General features: G+C 71.1%; 2 protein-coding genes across 2 annotated transcripts; one reads left to right on the top strand and one right to left on the bottom strand.

Annotated features, from left to right (window-relative positions):
• Positions 1 to 287: 287 nt before the first annotated feature.
• Positions 288 to 7635, top strand: AURANDRAFT_66310 (hypothetical protein; the record flags this gene model as incomplete). The annotated part of the gene is made up of 5 exons (XM_009041503.1): positions 288 to 2855; positions 3091 to 4377; positions 4993 to 5174; positions 5776 to 7069; positions 7177 to 7635. 5 exons carry the CDS (start codon positions 288 to 290, stop codon positions 7633 to 7635), a joined length of 5790 nt encoding a protein of 1929 aa, XP_009039751.1.
• Positions 7636 to 9898: 2263 nt separating this feature from the next.
• AURANDRAFT_69917 (hypothetical protein) lies at positions 9899 to 10904 on the bottom strand (the record flags this gene model as incomplete). Its single annotated transcript, XM_009041443.1, is given in 2 exon segments — positions 9899 to 9919; positions 9935 to 10904. 1 exon segment carries the CDS (start codon positions 10838 to 10840, stop codon positions 9935 to 9937), a length of 906 nt encoding a protein of 301 aa, XP_009039691.1.
• Between the last annotated feature and the right edge of the window lie 7208 nt (positions 10905 to 18112).

The raw sequence follows: 18112 nt of genomic DNA, 5'->3' as shown, positions 1-18112 counted from the left end.
CCGTAAGAACTTCCGTAAGACCTACTTCAGCTTCTTCCGTGCGAGACCTATCGGCCGCGTGTGTGCCTGGGCATGCGGCTTCTCCCACGTTAAATACCCAATAATAATAGTAATAAGAAGAAGAAGTTCTGAAGAACCCGCAAGCAGCCGGGCCGGGCCAAGCCGGCTTCAAGCGGGGGTAACGTTGCATCCCTAATTGCAGATACTTACCGAAGTAGCCTCTCGAGGCATCCCAGCGCGAGAGGCCCCCACCGAGGTCTGGGCCGCGCGCGGCTGGCCGGCTCGGCATGCCGATCCGGACGCCGACGCCGGAGAGGCCGCCGGCGCCTCGGTCCGCGAGCCCGGCGCGGCCGGCGGCGGCGACGCCGCCGCCGCCGGCCGCGACGCCGCCGAGCCCGACGGCGGCCGCCGGCGCGGACGGCGACGCCGTGGTCGCGTCGCTGCAGGCCGCGGAGCTGTCGCTCGCCGTCGCCGCCGCGGCGCTCCGGGCCCGCGGCGCGGCGCCGCCGCCGGCCGTCGCCGCGGCCGCCGCGCGGCTCCGGCGCGCGGTCGACGCCGTGTCGCCGGGCGCCGCGGCGCCGCCCGCGCACACGCCCGGCGGCGCCCTCGTCCCGCGGCTCCCGGGCCAGCTCTCGGCGCCGGCCGTGTCCAAGGGCAAGGCGCGCTGGAAGGGCCTCCAGTCGTCCCTGGACCTCGGCCCCCACGGCACGCCCGGCGCGGCCTCGTCGTCGACCGGGTCCCCGCTGCCGCCGCTCGCCGACGGCGGCGTTGACCGCCGCGGCTTCGGATCACTCGTCCAGGACCTGGGCTACGCGCCGCCGTCGAAGAAGAGCCGGCGGCAGCGCAAGATGAAGGCGACGAACAAGATCATCTCGCTGCTCAAGGAGTCGCAGCGCGAGGAGGAGAAGGACGCGTCCGGCGACGGCGGCGCGGCGCCCCCGGCGCGGCGCAAGAGCCGCGGGTCCATCCTCTACTCGCGCACGAAGACCATCTTCGCCGCGACGGCGGCGATGGCGCGCGAGACCTGGGGGCGGTCGCTCTTCGCGCGGCGCGCGCCCGGCGCGGTCCGCGGGCCCTGCCCCTGGTACCTCGGCTGCGGCAACTGGGTCTACCGCTGGTACTGGACGCTCGAGGCCGTGCCGGAGAACGCCGTCAACGAGCACGGCATCATGGACCACAACAACCTCAAGGGCGAGGACGGCGACGACGTCGGCTTCGAGAAGACGCGCGACGCGCTCGTGCTGCTGCTCCACCTGCCGGGCGTCATGCGCCAGAAACAGTGGCCCCAGCTGTTGCTCCTGCCGAACTCGTGGGTCGTCCAGTACTGGAGCCTCTTCATCCTGATCCTCGTCGTCGTCCAGTCCGTCGTCGTGCCTGTGGAGGCGACGTTCGACGACGTGACGGTCTTCAAGGGCGCGCTCGAGTGGGCGTCGACGGCGGCCTTCGGGTGCGACCTGTTCTTCCAGTTCCTGTTCGCGACGACGGACGACCACGAGAAGATCATCGTCGACGGCGCCGTCATCGCGCGGCACTACGTCACCTCAAAGTGGTTCTGGCTCGACCTCGTGTCCTGCGTGCCCTTCGCGGAGATCTTCACGGCCTTCGACGACAAGAACGTCAAGTCGGCGACGAAGAACACGGGCCTGATCAAGGCGCTGAAGCTGTTGCGGCTCTTCCGGCTGTCGAAGATCATGAAGAAGCTCGAGAAGCGCACGCAGGGCGGCGTCCAGTTCACGAAGCTCCTGTTCGCGGTCATGCTCAGCGTCCACTGGATCGCCTGCGGCTGGAAGGGCATCGACGACGTCTGGCGCTGCGGCGACGGCAACGCGTACGAGTGGCCCGGCGCGCGATTGGACGACGACGACGGGCCCGACGACGCGAAGCGGCGTTTGGGCGCCCGCGTGAACCGGCGCTGCCGCCGCGCGACGTTCTACACGGCCTACAGCGACTGCATCCACCAGGCCTGCATCTCCATCAACGGCGACGGCCGCGCGATCACGAACCGGGAGCAGGTCTTCTTCGCTTTTGTGGTGATCTACGGGTCCATCATGCAGGCGGCCATCTTCGGCAAGATGGCGGGCCTGCTCCACCGCCTCGACGAGGCGCACCAGAACTACCAGACGAAGCTCATCACGGTCCAGAAGCGCGTCGGCTACATGGGGCTGCCGCCGGACCTCCAGGACCGCATTTTACGGTATTACGAGCAGCTCTGGGAGAAGGACCGCAGCGTCACGCCGGACACGCACCACTTCCTCAAGGAGCTGACGCCGCGGCTCCAGCTCGACGCGCGCCTCGCGATCTACGCGGACCTCATCAAGCGGATCCCCTTCATGCAGCGCATCACGCGGAACATGCTCGAGCACCTCGTCATGCAGATGAAGCCCACAATCTACATGGAGTCGGAGTCGATGATGCGGAAGCACGACATCGGCGACTGGATGGCCTTCGTCGAGAGCGGCATGCTCGCGGTGCTCGACCCGGGCTCCCAGCGGTCGCGGATCCTGAAGCTCATGCACGCGGGGGACCACGTCGGCGAGCGGGCGCTCCTGGACCAGACGCCGCGGTCCGCGACGGTCATCGCGCTCGTCTGGACCACCGTGAACGTGCTCACGCGCGACGACTGGGACCGGACGCGCGCGGCCTTCCCGGCGGAGGCGGAGCGCGTCCAGCAGGACCTCGTCTCCCACTCGTCGCGCAAGGCGAAGCCGCGCCTCGAGGACGGCGACGCCGAGGAGAAGGCGGACCGCCGGTCCTACATGTCCGGCGTCCGCGGCGTCGGCGCGAACATCCTCAAGAACTTCGGCGGGAAGAAGGCGGGCTACCGCCTCACGCAGCAGCGCAAGGTCGCCGCCGAGGTTAAGTGACCGGGGTCCCGGGGGGCGAGGGGGCGGGGGGAGCGTCGCGTTACGCGTCGCGATCGCGACGTGCCCGGGCCGACGTTGAAGAATATGGGTCGCTTCAAGCAAGCTTCGGCGTTTTTTTTTCTGGATGGCCGTGATCGCATCTCAACAACCGATCGGGCACCACTCCACTTTTCAGCGGCGTCGCCGTCCGCGCGGCGTCGGAACGCGCTCGAACGGAAAGACGAAGGTCGTCTCCGCCCTGCCGCCCATGGGCCCCGGGGCGACGCTCGGCCGCGGCACCGATGCCGACGAGGCCAAGGGCGGCGACGGGGCGCCGCCGGCGCGCGAGTCGAGCTCGTCGCCGAGCCAGTGGTCCGACAAGCGGCGGCGGAAGATGCTGCACTACGGCGTCGAACACTCGAGCGCGCGGCGCCTGCCCGGCGCGGGCGACGGGCCCGACCCGGCGCGCGCGCCGACGCGGCGCGCGCCGCGGCGGCGGCGCATGTCCGTCCGCGAGTGCGTGCTCGACGAGCTCTACCTCACGGAGCCGGGCAACAAGGCCACCGTGGAGCTCCTCATGCGCGGCATGCCCATGCCCGCGTCCTTCGGCCTGCCGGACACGGACGGGACGCTCTCGTCGAACGCGTGGGCGTTCGTGAAGCTGTTCCATCCGGCGGTGTCCATCTGCTACGTGCACCCGCTCTGCCCCTTCTCGAGCAAGGAGCGTTTGGTGGTTTTTATCTGCTCCGTGGCCTTCAACTTCCTCTGGTCGACGTTCGTCGAGTACCAGTCCGAGGACCTCGGCCGGTCGCGCGAGAACCGGTGGCGCAAGACGGCGATGATCCTCACGAAGCACACGGTCACCGTGCTCTACGCCGTCTTCATCCGCCAGCTGGTGATCTGCCCCTGCCTCTACAAGCAGATGCTCGCCGCGCTCGACGGCCGGCGCGCGACGGCGGGCGAGATCGAGCAGCGCGCGATCACGCTAAGGCGCTGGAAGGTCCGCGGCGACCGGGTCCTGCTCGTGCTCCTCGCGTCGCACATCGTCGTCATCTCCCTCGTGCTCGACGTGCTCCTCAACGACAACTGGATGCCGGAGAAGAGCGACGCGAAGACGATCATCTTCGAGGCGATCTTCTTCTCCGAGCTCGTCAACTTCTTCCTGTGGTTCCTGAAATTCGCGCCCCTCTTCCTGCTCCTGTTCCCCATCCACCGGGCCCAGTGGTTCCAGGGCGGCGACCTCGCGGACTACCTGCTCTGCAAGCGGGGCTGGTACGGCTACCTCGACTCGCCGAACTACGGGAACCCGGACTTCCCGCGGTGCGTCGCGCCCGAGGCCACGCACGCAACGAGCGCGGACCTCGGCACGCTCGTCACCGACGCGCTCCACCTCGGCAAGGGGACCTCCGGCGGGTTTTCGCTGTCGACGTTCCGCCGGAAGAGCGAGATCCAGGCCTACAAGGCCCGCGTCACGGAGCTCGCGCGCAAGGCCGAGGCCCCGAAGCTCGAGACGAGCGGCGACGCGAGCGCCCTGGTCTAGGCTTAGGCTTAGTCCTCCTCGCCGTGCTGCGCCGCGTCCTGGGGCTCGTGGAGCTTGAGCTTGCCCTCCTTGATGGGGTCCCAGGGCTCCTCGTAGATGTAGGTCACGGGCAGCACGTCGTCCTCCTTGCGCTTCCAGCAATAGAAGCAGGCGGCGAAGACCGTGAACCCCTCCAACAGAATCGACCCGAACAGGATGATGCCCTGCGGGTAGAGCTTCTCGTTCATCCGGTCCTCGAAGAACGCCGCGCAGCCGCGGCTCCCGTCCTCGACGTCCCGGTCCACGCACAACCCCGCGGCCCAGTCGTACTTGCAGCCTAGAATGAACGACTCCTTGTAGTCCGCCTCGTCGTAGTGGCCGCAGGTGCCCAATTCCGCGGGGTACCACGCGTCGTAGACGTCGGAGCAGGACACGCGCTGCCGTAACATGTCGCCGCCGAAGAGGTCCTCCTGGGCGATGGGCGTCGGGAAGAGCTCCTTGTTCTCCACGAAGTCGCAGTTCGCCGGCGGGCCGAAGCCGCAGCACATGCCCTTGGCCTGGTACTCCTCGAGCTGCTGCATGCGCGCCTGGTCCTTCTCCCGGATGCCCATGTAGTACGTCGACATCCAGGCGAGGCGGAACCCCGCCGTCCGGTCGTCGTCCCAGTACTCCGTGCAGTCCTGCGTGCTGAACTGGGAGTCGCGCGGGTGCACGGACTTGGAGCAGTCCCGCCGCAGCTCGCGCTCGTACTTCGGCGACCCGTCGACGATGAAGATGATGGCCAGCGACGACTGCACGAAGATCACGGCGCCGTCAAACACGATGACCACCAGGAGCGCGAACTTGTTGTGGTAGACGGACCCGTAGTGGCCCATCAAGATGTTGCAGGGCTTCGTCACCGCGAGGCACAATACTAGAATCCCCCAGAAGATGTACTGCGTGCCGAAGGCCTGGTGGATGCTATAATCGGAGATCATGACGCAGCCCGACATGAACATGTAGAGCGACACGAAGACCTTGAAGAGGTGGAGGCACCGCATGTACAGCTTCAGCGCGTGCGGCTGGCAGCCGCCGCGGAGCCGCCCGCCGAGCTCGACGAGCGTCGCCTCGCCCACGCCGCAGGACTCGAGCGTCGCGGTTTCCCTGAGCAGCGGCGCGCCGCGGGCCGTGAGCCGCTGTTTTGATGGCGCGACGCCCGTCCGCTCCTCGATTAATCGCTTGAGGCGGCGCACGCTCGTTCTTCTTCTTACCTCCAGCGCCGACGTGCGGCCGTCGAGGCCGCGCAGCAGGATCTGCATGGTCCGTAGGCGCCGCGCCGGCGGCGGCGTCGGCCGGCGGCGCCGAACGCCGACCGGTACTGCGCCGCTTTTGGGCAGCCCCCCCACTTGCATTTCGCAAATCCTCGCGTTGCAGTGGATATTCGAGGACGGTCGACGACGGCCCCTGGTGCGACGCCATGGGGCAGCCCTACGAGGCGGTCCCGTCGGACCCCGAGGAGGCGGACCTCGTGCGGAAGCCGCGGGCGCTCGCGTGCCGGCGGCCGGCGGCGCGCACCGCGGCGCTCGTCACCATCCTGTGCTGCCTCGGCGCGTTGATCGGCGTGTCCGTGAGCCGCTACGAGACGAGCAAGGAGACAAAGTCGCGCGCGAGCGCGCGGAGCGCGTCGGATTCGCGCGTCCACGGCGCGTCGGACGTCAACGACGCGAGCGGCGGCGGCGTCGACGGCGCGCTGAGCCACGTGACCTACTCGTTAACGCCGGACGACTTCATGGCGCAGCGGGCCGTCCGCGGCTACCTCCACGCGGAGGGCGTCGACACGACGGACGTCGAGGCGCTCAAGGCCTATCTGCCGGCCTACATCAACGTGACCCTGCGCGCGGACCTCGTCCACGGCCGGTTGGGCGCGCAGGCCGCGGGCGGCTACCTCGCGTTCAACATCTACTACGGCGACGACGTGTCCTACGTCGTCCTCATGTCCTACAACGGCACGGTGCACAAGATGTTCCCGACCTTCATCGTCCAGGACAAGATGCACGTCGACGCTTTAAAGCCGCGGGACGGCTCCTCGCTGCTCATGGCGGGCAACATCAACATGACCGAGGAGGGCTCGATATACGTCTGGAACTGGCGGACGGACAACCTGACGCGCGTCTCCGGCGGCAACTACGGCGTCAACTCCCACGACGTCCAGTGGGCGTCGTCGGCGGCCCTGCCGTCCTTCTGGGCGCCGGTGCACGCGGGCGTGCAGAGAATCCACGCGTCCACGGGCGACGTGTTGGACACGTTGACCGTCGACGGCGGCGTCGCGTCGGACGTGAACCACGCCCAGTTGATCCAGGGCAACACGAAGGCTATATTTTCCTCGCGTTTAACGGACGCGCTGATCAAGTACGACGTCGAGACGCAGGAGGTGGACTGGATCTGCGGCGGTTCGTACGGCGAGTTCGACCTGTACGACATCCGGGGCGTCAAGCACGCGCCGGGCTCCAAGCTCTGGGCGGGCCAGCACAACGCCGAGTACTTTGGGAACAACCTGTACTTCATGTTCGACAACATGTACGACCAGGAGCGGCCGAGCCGCGCGCTCATCGTCGAGATCGACGAGGACGCGCGGACGGCGCGCGAGGTCTGGGAGTACATCTACGCCGCCTACCCGGGGGGCTACAGCCCCATGTTCGGCGACAACGACCAGCTGCCCACGGGCAACGTGCTCACGAGCTGGTGGCCACACGTCTTTGACCAGCGTCCCGCGGCCGCGACGATTTTCGAGAGATGTCGACCGGGAAGAGCAATCGTCACCGACATGCCTGGTAGGTTTTAACGGCGGAGACGGGCGAGCACGACGCGCACGTCGTCGAACTGACGCGGGACAAGGCCACGGCCTTCCAGCTGAGCGTCATGGGCTACGGCTCGAGCCACAGCGGCCGGCGGTCGTCCCAGGTCGGCTGGAAGATGTACAGCGTCGAGCGCTTCTACGACGCGCCGCTGATCTACAACGCGTCGTGCGTCGGCGGCGATCTGTCGTTCGTGACGCACAACAGCTTCAAGCAGAACGACGAGTACAGCGGCACCTACGTGCTGCGGACGACGCAGGGCGTGACGCCCGCCGACGACGGCGGCGTCGACGTGACGTCGGGCGTCGTCACGTGGCTGCCCCACTGGCTCGCGACGACGGTGACGGGGACCTACGACGCCGCGGGCTACGACGAGCTCGAGCTCACGGTCACGAACCAGTACGGCGACTCGGCGACGAAGACCCTGACCTGCGGCTGACCTGTTCCCCCCGAGACCCCCCCCCGCCCCCCCGCTCGATTCCGCCGCCTCGTCTACTCACGCCAAGCTTGTTACCGCACCTGCGCCGCGACCCAGTCGTCGCAGCCGTAGGCGGCGCACGTCTGCTCGAACTGGGAGAGGAGGAGCATGGCCATGTTCGCGGCCTCGATGACGCCGTCGAGCACGAGCTCCTGGCAGTAGTCGTTGGGCAGGCAGTAGGAGCAGATGGCGTGGTGGTCGCAGCCGTCGGCCGACGCGCGGGACGCCGTCGGCTTGGGCGTCGGCGCCGAATCGTCGGATTCGACGGACGAGACGGAGACGGTGCCCGGCGCGGAGCAGAGGCCGTGCTTCTCGCAGCTCTTCGTCAGGTTGCTCAGCACGGTCAGCGCGCAGATGGCGCCGCCGCCGCGCGCGCACTCGTCGCCGCAGAAGAAGTCGCACCAGCTGCCGGAGACGCAGTACATGTCGCACGACATCTCGTCGTAGATCACGCAGCTGTCGTTCGTGTAGACGGTGTCGTCGTCGTAGTCGCTGCAGTTCAGGTCGCTCGCGGAGACGCCGGACGACGCGTTCTGGAAGCTCCCGAGGGAGACGTCGCCCGCGCTCGTGTTGTGCGCGACGGCGAGCGCCGCCGGGCCGCGAAACCGGGGGCTGCCGGCGGCGGCGACGACGGCGACGGCGGCGAGGCTCGCGAGGACGGCGGCGACGGCGCGTGTTTGTCGGCCGACGCGGGGTGCGTCGTCGGTCGCCGCCTTTTGTCGTCGCGCCGCCTCGGGCGTCTCGTCGTGGATGAGTGGGGCTGCCTCCATAATATCGTCAGTCAATCCGAGGGCAATCAGCGCTCCTTTACCTTGATTATTGAAGTTTATTACCAATTGCAAGTGACGATGCCTTCCTCCCTCGTGGAAAGCATGGGAAAGCATGGAACAACCATGGGAAAGGCCATGCTCGTGGGAGCCGTGCTCGTCGCGGCCGAGCTCCCGCCGCGGCCGCCCACTCCGGAGCAGCGGCGCGTCTTCGACCGCGCGGCGGCGTCCGCGGCGGGAGCGGCGGCCGCGGCGCGGGGCGACCTGGAGGCGCTCCTCGCGAGAGACACGCCGCTGTCCTACGAAGAGTTCGCCGCGCAGCTCGCCACCGTCGAGCTCGTGACGAACTTCAACGCACGCCCGAGCGACAGCTTCATGCTCATGGACCTGGCGCTCGCGGAGCGGCTTCCGTACAAGCCCAACCCGTGGGAGGCGCTCTTCACGTCCGCGACGCCCGAGGCCTGCGCGAACGAGACCACGCCGCCGCTCTACGAGCTCCAGGACGACGCCGAGCGCCGCGTCTACGGCTACGACGGCTTCGCGGCGGGCTTCTGCCCGGCGAGCTTCTCCGAGGCCGCGGACCGGCCGGTCTACGTGGCCCTGAATTGGCACCGCTTCGACCTGGGCAACCCGGCGTTCGGCGACGTGGGCGTCCGGCGCGTCGCGGCGTCCACCGATAAAATTCTGGAAACGCGCGCGCGGTACGGGATTCAGGAAACGCGCGCTCGGTAGGCGCTCCACCGCGCCCGTCGTCGCCGGCTCCGTCGACACGGGCATCTGGGAGATGTGCTGCAACGAAACCGTGGCCATGCCGTGCTTCGTCGCCGGCGGCGTCGACTGCGCCGCGCCCGCCGCCGTGGGCACGCTGGACAACTACGACCACCTCGTCGTGAGCAACCGCAAATTCTTCAACGCGACGCTCGCGGCCGTCGCCCGGCGCCTCGCGGGGGGCTGGCCGGCGCCGGACGCGACGCCCGATGAGCGCGTCGACTACCTCGAGACGACCTACGCGTCGTCGCTCTACTGGGCCCGCGACGCGCGCTTCGTCGTCGCCGACTTCTCGTCGCTCTTCGGCGACGACGACTACGGTGTGCGGCTCCGAAGCTGGACGTCCTCGTTCGGCGCGCCGCTGCTCTGGGCCGGCGGCGCGTTCGCGACGGACCGCGACGCGACGAAAAATCTCTCGGCGCGCTTCGACCTGCGGCTCCTCGACCCGTTTGCGCTCGCGACGCTCAACGCGTCCGCCGCGGTCCGCGGCGCGGCGGGCGCCTTCGACGACGCCTGGGCCGCCGCGCGCGCGCTCCGGGCGGCGAACGGGACGCGGGCCGCGTGGCGCGCGCTCTACGCGGGCCTCCGCGCCGCGGCGCCCGACGCCGACGTCGTCCCCCTCGTCGCCGGCGCCTGCGCCGACGTCGAGGCCTGCGTCGGCGCGGTTCGCCGCGACGGCGCGTGCGTCTGCCGGTCTTCGGGCTCTTAGGACGCGCGCTCGCGCCCTAGACCTTCTGGCGCTTGTTCGCGTCCGTGGACGCCTTGGCCTTGGCGTCGTCCATCATGGCGCCGAGCTTGCCCTGCTCCGCGAGGACCTTGAGCAGGTCGATGACGAAGGGGACGTAGTTGTGGTGGCGGCGGACGTTCTCCGCGGCCCAGTCCGCGCGCTTCGCGTGCTCGCGGGCGAGCTCCGCGTCGAGCTCCGCCGCCGTCGCGGCGTCCGCCGCGGCCTTGGCGTCCTCGAGGGCGGCGCGCTTGTCGCGGACGATGGCCATGAGGTTGAACTTGATCTCGGAGGCGGCGTACTTTTGGATGCGCGCCTCGATGGCGGACCGCGCGACGGGGAGCCACGAGTCCTCAAAGGACCCGAGGTCGATGGGCCCGGCCTTGAGGCCGTCGAGCTCGTAGACCTTGCCGCCCGACGGCACGTAGGCGACGAAGTGGAAGACGTCGTCGTCGGCCGTCGCGCGCTTCTCGTCGGACACGAACGGCTCCGGCCGCGCGAACGCGTTGTGCGCGGCGCGGATGGCCTCGGAATTCTCGATGGCCAGGCCCCGCATGTCGAAGGGCAGCTCGGCGCCAAAGGCCTTGAGCTCGTCGAGCGTCGCGCCGCGCGACACGTGCTCGCAGTTGAGCAGCACGGAGAGGATCGCTTGCGTCGCGCACGCGTTGTTGACCATCTGCTTCGCGTAGAAGAGGCCCGGCGGCGCCTCGTCGAAGCTCAACGTCGCGCGGTCGTCCTTCTCGCCCGTCCACTTGAAGAGGAAGATGAGCCCGAAGACGGGCGCGTGGCGCGCCAGCTCGCCGTCGTCGAGGCTGTAGAGTTCGGCGAACTCGCAGCCGCTGACGCCGAACTTCTCCACGAGCTCCGTGAAGACGCCGGGGTCGCTCTCGATGGTGCACCAGCTCATGGCGCGAGGCTGCGCGGCGCGGGCGGCGGCGAGGCGGGCGCGCGGTGGTGCGGCTCGAGGCGCTCGAAGCGGCCAGGCCGCGAGTTTTTGTGGCAAGTCGATTTTTGGACGACGTCTCGCCCGTCGAAACGACCTAAGGCGTCGCACGTCGCGCACGGTTCCGGTCGAGTCCGCGCCCACCGCCGCCGCCCTCGCGACGCTCGCGGTCGACGCGAGGGCGCGCACCGTCGTTCAGCCGACCGAACGCGCCGCCGCCGCGCTCGAGAAGCCGCGGTCGACTCGGAGGCGCGATGGCCGACAAGAAGTCGGTCGGCGACCAGTTCAACCAGATGGTCGACGACGACACCGACGCGTCGCCGAACCGCATCACGCGCACGGGAACGTTCGAGCTCGAGGCCGCGGAGCGCGGCGTCGACCCGAACGCGCCGCCGTCGCCCACCGAGGCCGCGAGCCCGTCGTCGCTCCTCGGCTTCTTCCGGTCGCCGAAGCTCTCGCGGGCCGCCAACAAGGCCGCGGAGATTGTGTCGCCGAAGGCGAGCCAGAAGAAGTCCCTTTAAATTGTTTCCGACCGAGGCGCGCGGCGGCGCCGAGGAGGGACGCGGCGTCGGCTTCAAAATAAGCGGGCGGCGGGCGGCATCGCCGTCCGACGAGTCGCGCCTCCCGAGCGGGGCATATCGCTCAGCTTACGAGGGGGCGCGCGGCGTCGCCGATGGACACGGTGCCGCCGTCGAGGACGCGCGCGTAGAGGCCTAGGTAGGGCCCGACCGCCGGGAAGTTGTCGGCGATCTCGGTGACGAGGTCCCGGTTCCCCGGCCAGCGCTCTCCGGTCCGCGGGTGGACGTTGATCGCGTCGCAGCGGACCGTGCGCGAGATGACCTCGAGCGTCGCGCCGCCGACGCGTAGGACCTCGCCGACCCACGCCTCCTCGGCCCAGGCCTCGAGGCCGTCGAGGACGATGTTGGGGCGGAAGACGGCGGGGTCGACGTCGAGGCCCGTCGCCGCGCGAACGGCCGCCACGGACGCGGCGTTGACGAGGTGGATGGTGCGCGTGTCGCCGTGCGACTTGACGCCCGACCGCGTGTTGCCGAACTGGTGCGTCTCGCCGCCGGTCACGAGCCGCACGTCGCGGCCGAGGCGCTTCGCGGCGGCGGCCTCGACGGCCGCGCGCCCGCCGGCCGTGTCGAGGCGCGCCGACAGGCGCTCTTCGCCCCGGAACTCGAGGACGCCGTCGCGGAACGTCGTGTTCAACGTGGCGAGCGCCGGCCGCGAGCGGAAGGCGCCGTGGAAGTGTTGCTTGTGCACCCATTTTGGCTCTCCTTCATCGAATGCGCCGTCGCTGTCGGCCACGTCCAGCAACGCGTAGAGCCGATCCGACGGGAAGGTCCCGTCGGGCGCGAGCGCGACGCTGTCGAGCGCGTCCGCCGGGAACCCCTTGATCGGGTAGCGCCAGAGCGCCGACACCGCGCCCGCGCCGCCGCTCGCGCCGTGCGCCGCCGGCGCCGCGAGCCGCCGCGGCTTCGAGGCACAGAACGGCGGCCGCACCGGGCTGTAGGCGAAAGCGGCGGCGGCGAGGACGAGACCGAAAGCGAGCGCGGTCTCGGAGGACCAGAACGAGCCCATCGGAGCCCAAGCTGACGCGGGTAGACTTAGCAGCCCAGAGCAAAGCGCTCAGGCCAGACTCAGCAGCCCAGCGCAAGCGCCATCTCTCGGCGCTGGATGCAACTTGAACTTCAACAGGTCCTCACGCGCGGACCCCTGGCCAAGCGCTCGCGCTCGGTTCTCTTGACGAGGCAAGGTCGGCCCGCAGGCGGGTGCAGGTCCCTCAGGGAACCCAGTTGCCCCTCTATAGCTAAGACACGTCGTAAGAGGTCCGTAAGAGGGAGCGAGCTTAGACGACGCGGGCGTGCAAGGCGGGCGTCGCGGGGAGAGGGGGCGCGGCGGCGCTAGTTCGCCGCGTGGCTCGTGCGGACGCGGACGAGCGCGCGGACGCCGCGCTGGAGCGACTGGAGCTCGCGGACGACCTCGACCTGGGTCCACCAGTGGAGCCAGGCGCGCAGGAGCGCCCGCTGGCGCACGCGTGCCGCGAGGTTGTCGTCGCGGTCGATCTTCGCCCGCGTGTCGTCGGCCCACGCGCCGAAGGAGCGGCCGACCGCCGCGGCGTCAGAACACGCGAGCCACCGCGCGACGCTCTCCGCGCCCCGGGCGGCGTCGCGGCGCCGCCGGAGGGCGTCGAAGGCGCGTCGGGGCCCGCCGCGCCGGGCGGCGCCGGCGAGCGCGACGGCTAGCGCCCCCGCGAGGCCCGCGTTCGCCATCTCCGCGGGCCGCCGCTGCACCGCCACCGCGAGCGCGAACGCGGCCTCGCGCGTCGCGAGGCTCGCGTGGCGGCGCCAGGTCGCGAAGGCGCGCGACGCGGGCTTGACGACCGTGGCGACGTGCACGTGCGCGGCCACGCGCCGCGCCGCGGCCTCGGCGCACGACGCGCGGAGCACGTACCCCTCCCACGTCGCGAAGCCCCGGCGCAGCGCGTGGGCGCCGACGCCGCGCAGCAGCCGCGCCACGACGCGGTGCGCCGCCGCGAAGCTCCGCGCGCGGTCGGCCCAGGTCCGGAACGCCGCGCGGCGCAACCGGAGCGCGCGGCTCGCCAAGGCCGCGCCGCACAGAGCCACGAACGCGCGCGACGACCCCGTCGCGTCGCGCCAGGCGCCGCGCTGGAAGGCGACGAAGCCCCGCGACAGCGACCGGTGCGTCGTCTTCGCGCGCAGGGCGACGAGCACGTGCCTGGCCGCCGCGCACGCGTCGACGCGTCGCTTCAGCGCGCGCTTCTCGAGGGTCACGGCCGCGTTCCACGCGTGCCACGCCTCCAGGGTCAGCGCCCGGCCCCGGTCGCCGCAGGCCCGCGCGAAGACGCGCAGGAGGCCCAGCGTCTTCGCGGCCGCCGCGGCCGCCTCGGCGTCGAAAAGCTTCAGCGACGCCGCGTTTGCCGTCCAGGCCCGGAACGCCGCGGCCTGGTCCCGGGCGACGACGCGCCCGAGCACCCTGGCGACGACGCGCTCGCGCCGCGCCGCCGCCTTCTCGGCGTCCGCCGCGCGGCCGCATCGTTTCACGAATTCGCGGAACGGCGCGTAGAGATGCGCCTTCGTGGATCGCAGGAGCACGCGGCGCATGAGCCGCCGGTCCCGCGCCGCCTCGAAGAGCAGGGTCCGCCAGGCGTTGACCGCCATGGCCAGCGTCCGCCGCAGGAGCCGCCCCGCGGTCTTGCGGATCAATCGTTCGCGCCGCGCCTCGAGCCGCGCCCCGGTCCGCCAGCGGAGGAAGGGCGCCGCGAGCTTCGCGCGGAGCATGCGCATGGCGCACTTGCGCGCGAGGGCCCGCGCCCCCGAGACCTCGCCGTCGTGGGCCCGCCAGGCGTGCCACGCGTGCGACAAAAGGCCCCGCGTCCGCTCGCGCGCCGCGCAGCCGAGCCGCACGAGCGCGCCGGACCGCTTCACGCGGTCCAGGGCCGCGTCCCGCGCCGCGCGGCCCGCGGCGACGGCGAACTCGCGCCAGGCGCGCCAGGCCCGAGCGCTCCGCTTGGACCGGAGCCGCCCCGCCGCGCGCTTGAGCGCGGTCCGCCGCCGGTCGTCGGCGTCCGCGGCCGATGCCGCGGCCGCCCAGGCGCGGAACGCCGACGCCTCCCAGGCGTGGGCCACGCGGCCCAGCACGCGCAGCATGAGGCCGTCCTCGCGGTCCCGCAGCACGCAGAACGACCGCCACTGGTTCAGCGCCGAGTGCTCGAGCGTCGACGCCAAACGGAGCACGACGCGCGCCATCAGACCCTCCTGCCGCGCGACCTCGGCGCAGTGGGCCTTGAACGACCCAAAGGCCGCGGCCTCCGCGCGCTTCGTCAGCCGCCCCAGCACGCGGCCCACGAGCGCGACGTCGCGGCGGATCCGCGATATCGCCGCGCGCCACTGCCGGAGCGCCGCGCAGAGCTCGCCCCGGCGGAAGCGGGCGACGATGCGCTTCGTCACGGCCCGCGTCCCGCCCATGCGCAGCAGGAGCGCGACCTTGGACCGCCAGGCCGCGAAGCCCGCCCAGAGCTTCGCGCGGAGCATGCGCGACGTGACCCGGATCATGAGCGCCTCCGCGATGCGCTCGTCCTCGACGGAGTCCTTCCAGGCGGCGAGGGCCGCGTGCTCGAGCACGTGGCGGAGCCGCCCGAGGATGCGGCCCACGAGGGCGCGTTTGGCCTTGGCCTCGCGGACGCCGGCGACCCACGCGTTCAAAGCCGCGACCTCGGCCACGCGCCGGAGCTTCGCCGCGGCCCGCGCCAGGACCACGGTCCTTCTTTTCGCCTCGGCGTCGATCTTGTGCCACTTGGAGAAGCCGAGGCTCAGGTCTTTCCGCTTCGCGCGGCCGACGACGCGGCGCACGAGCGTCCGCCGCCGCGCGAACGCGGCCTTGGCGCCGCTCGCGACGCGCCACTGGTTCAGCGCCGCGCCGAGCTTCGCGTTGAGCAGGCGCCGCGCCACGGCGCGCATGCGCGCCCGGGCCGCGCCGCGCGCGGCGGCGACGTCCTTCCAGCAGTACAACGCGCGCGTGAGCTGGCCGCGAGCGCAGTCTCGCAAATTCAGCGTCAGCACGCGCAGCAGGCCCGACTTGTGCGCCACGGACCGGAGCGCCAGCGAGCCCTCGACGCGCGCGGCCGCGAGGAAGACGCCGCGCCACTGGAACCACGCTTTCGCGAGGTCGCCGCGCGCGAGCCGCGCCGCGCACCGCTTGACGATGGCGTCGCCGCGCGCGAGCGCGGCGGCGCTCTCGCGGAAGGCGACCCACTGGGCGAGGGCCGCGGCCTGGCGCAGCTTGCCCATGCGCGAGAGCACGCGGTAGGCGAGCGCGCGCGTGTTTTTGTACGCGCGCGTCTTGTCCGCCCACGTGGCCCAGGCGCCGTGGACCTTGCCGTGGACCATGCGGCGCATCGTGCGGTCGAGGCGGTCCTCGAGGGCCCGGAGGGCCGCGGCGGCGTCGCGCCAGCCGCGGAAGCCGCACGCGAGCGACCGTTTCGCCACACGAGAAAGGCAGCGCGTCGCGACGCGGACCTTGCGCGCGGCCTCGGCGGCGCCCGCGCGCCACTGGCGGAGGCCCGCGACGAGCTCGGCCTTGGCGAGGCGCCCGACGACGCGGCGCACGAGCCGCTCGCGCTTCCGGGCCTCGCCGGCGGCCGCCGCGGCCGCGCGCCAGGACCCAAAGCCCGCGGCCTCGACGCGGTGCGCGAGCTTGCCGAGGACGCGCCGCACGAGGCGCTCGGCCTTCATGGCGTCGCCGCGCCGCGACGCCGCGGCGACGAACTTGGCGAAGCCCCGGGCCAGCGCCGCGTGGGCCATGCGCGCGACGGCGCGCTTCGCCAACCGCCGCCGCGCCGCGGCGGCCTCGCCGCGCTTCGCCGCGGCGCGCCAGGCGCGGAAGCCGGCGAAGAGCTTCGCCTTGACCATGCGGAGCACCGCGCGCTTCGCCAACGACCGCGCCGCGTCCAGCGCGGCCGCGCGCCGGACCCACCGGCGAAACGCCGCGCCCGCCGCGCGCGCGGCGTTGCCGCTCGCCTGGCCCGCGGCGCCCAGCAGCACCATGAGCAGGCGCGCCTTCTCGCGGCGGCGGCCGCCCGCGTCCGCGACGGCGCCGCGCCACGCGTCGACGGCGCGCGCGAGGCGGCCCGAGTCGCTCCGGAGCCGGAGAATGAGCCGCCGGAGCTTCGCCAAATCCCGGGCCGTCCGCGCCCAGGTCGCGAAGCCCGCGCGCGCCTTGGCGTGGAGCATGCGCCGCACGACGCGCCGGAGCTTCTTCTTCGCGACGGCCGTCGCGAGCACCTGGGCAGGACAAGGGTGATTCAACGTCGCTTCAACGTGAGTGTTCCGCGCGCGCGCGTCACGAGAATTTCATCCAAGCTCCGAGACCGTTCCGAGAGATGATCGCTCGTCCAAAAATTAGCCGAAACGAGTGGAAAACGGCCGAGCAAGGAGCCTTTGAAGTTGGGAATTTCGCTCTCTTGTCCTGCCCTGGCGAGCACGTCGAGCGCGTAGCCGCGCCACGCGCGGACGCACCGCCGGAGGACGACGTGGCTCCGCCGGTGCTCGCTGCCGACGCCGTGGCTCAGGGCGATGCGCTCGCAGAGCCGTAGGCCCCGGCAGTGCGCCGCCCAGAAGCGCCACGCGTCGAGGACGAGCGCGCCGTCCTTGCCGCGGACCAGTCGCGTCAGCGCGCGGACCGCGCTCCTCTGCCGCGCGAGGGCCGCGGCCTGGGCCGCCTTGAGCTCGCCGTTGCGGCGGAACACGTGGAAGGCGACGCGGCTCGAGCCCGCGCGCACGGCGTGGCGGAAGAGCTTGTCGAGGACGGCGACCTTGCGCTGTTCCGTCGCTTCCCGCGACACGCGGTCGCGATCCGCGGCGACCCAGGCGCGGAAGCCGGCGTTCAGCGCGGCCTTGAGCATGCGGAGCAGGGCGTTGCGCGCCCGGCGGCCCCGGGTCGCCGCGCCCTCCGCGGCGGCCTTGAGCTCGCGAAAGACCTCGCGTCGTTTCCGGAGCAGCGCGCCCTCGAGGAGGTCGAAGAGGCGCGTCGCGCCGGCGCCCCGGCGCGCGGCCGCGCGCGCCGCCGCCGCGAGGCGCAGGCGCCAGAAGCGGCGCGCCAGGCGGCGCCGCTCGCTCTTGGCCGCGGCGCGCGCGAGGAACCTGAGCAGCACAAGAGTGATTCCACGTTCGCTTCAACGTGAGTGTTCCGCGCGCGCGCGTTCCGGAAAAAGCATCCACGCGTCGAGGCCGTTCCGAGAGATGATCGCTCGTCCAAAAATCAGCCGAAACGAGTGGAAAATGGCCGAGATCGGAGCCTTTGAAGTTGGGAATCTCGCTCTCTTGTGCTGCCCCGCGAGGCACGCGGCCGCGTCCGCGAGGCGCCCCTTGCATTTCCGGCTCTGCGTCGCCGCCAGCACGAGCGCGCGCCAGCCGCCGTGGAGCCGCTCGGCGTCGCGGTCGCAGAGCAGGTTCGCGACGTGCTGCGCGCCTGTGTGGAAATCAAATATTCAACCCGACTTCAATGTGCGCGTAATTGAACGGATTGCGCCGGACTCTTTCGCTGTGCTTCGAGAACTCGACGAGAGCAATCGATCCGTCCAAAAATCAGCCGAATCGACTTCGATTTGATTGAGATAGAGAGTTCTGAAGTTTGGTGGGGACCCCCCAAACCAGTGGTTGATTTCCACACAGCTGCGCGCCCCGGAGCCGCTCGACGTCGCGCCGCGCGCAC

Source organism: Aureococcus anophagefferens (genome assembly GCF_000186865.1).
Source record: "Aureococcus anophagefferens unplaced genomic scaffold AURANscaffold_21, whole genome shotgun sequence".
Taxonomy (NCBI): Eukaryota; class Pelagophyceae; order Pelagomonadales; family Pelagomonadaceae; genus Aureococcus; species Aureococcus anophagefferens.
Note: the sequence above shows the minus strand (reverse complement) of the source record. Positions and strands in the feature narration are given on the sequence as shown.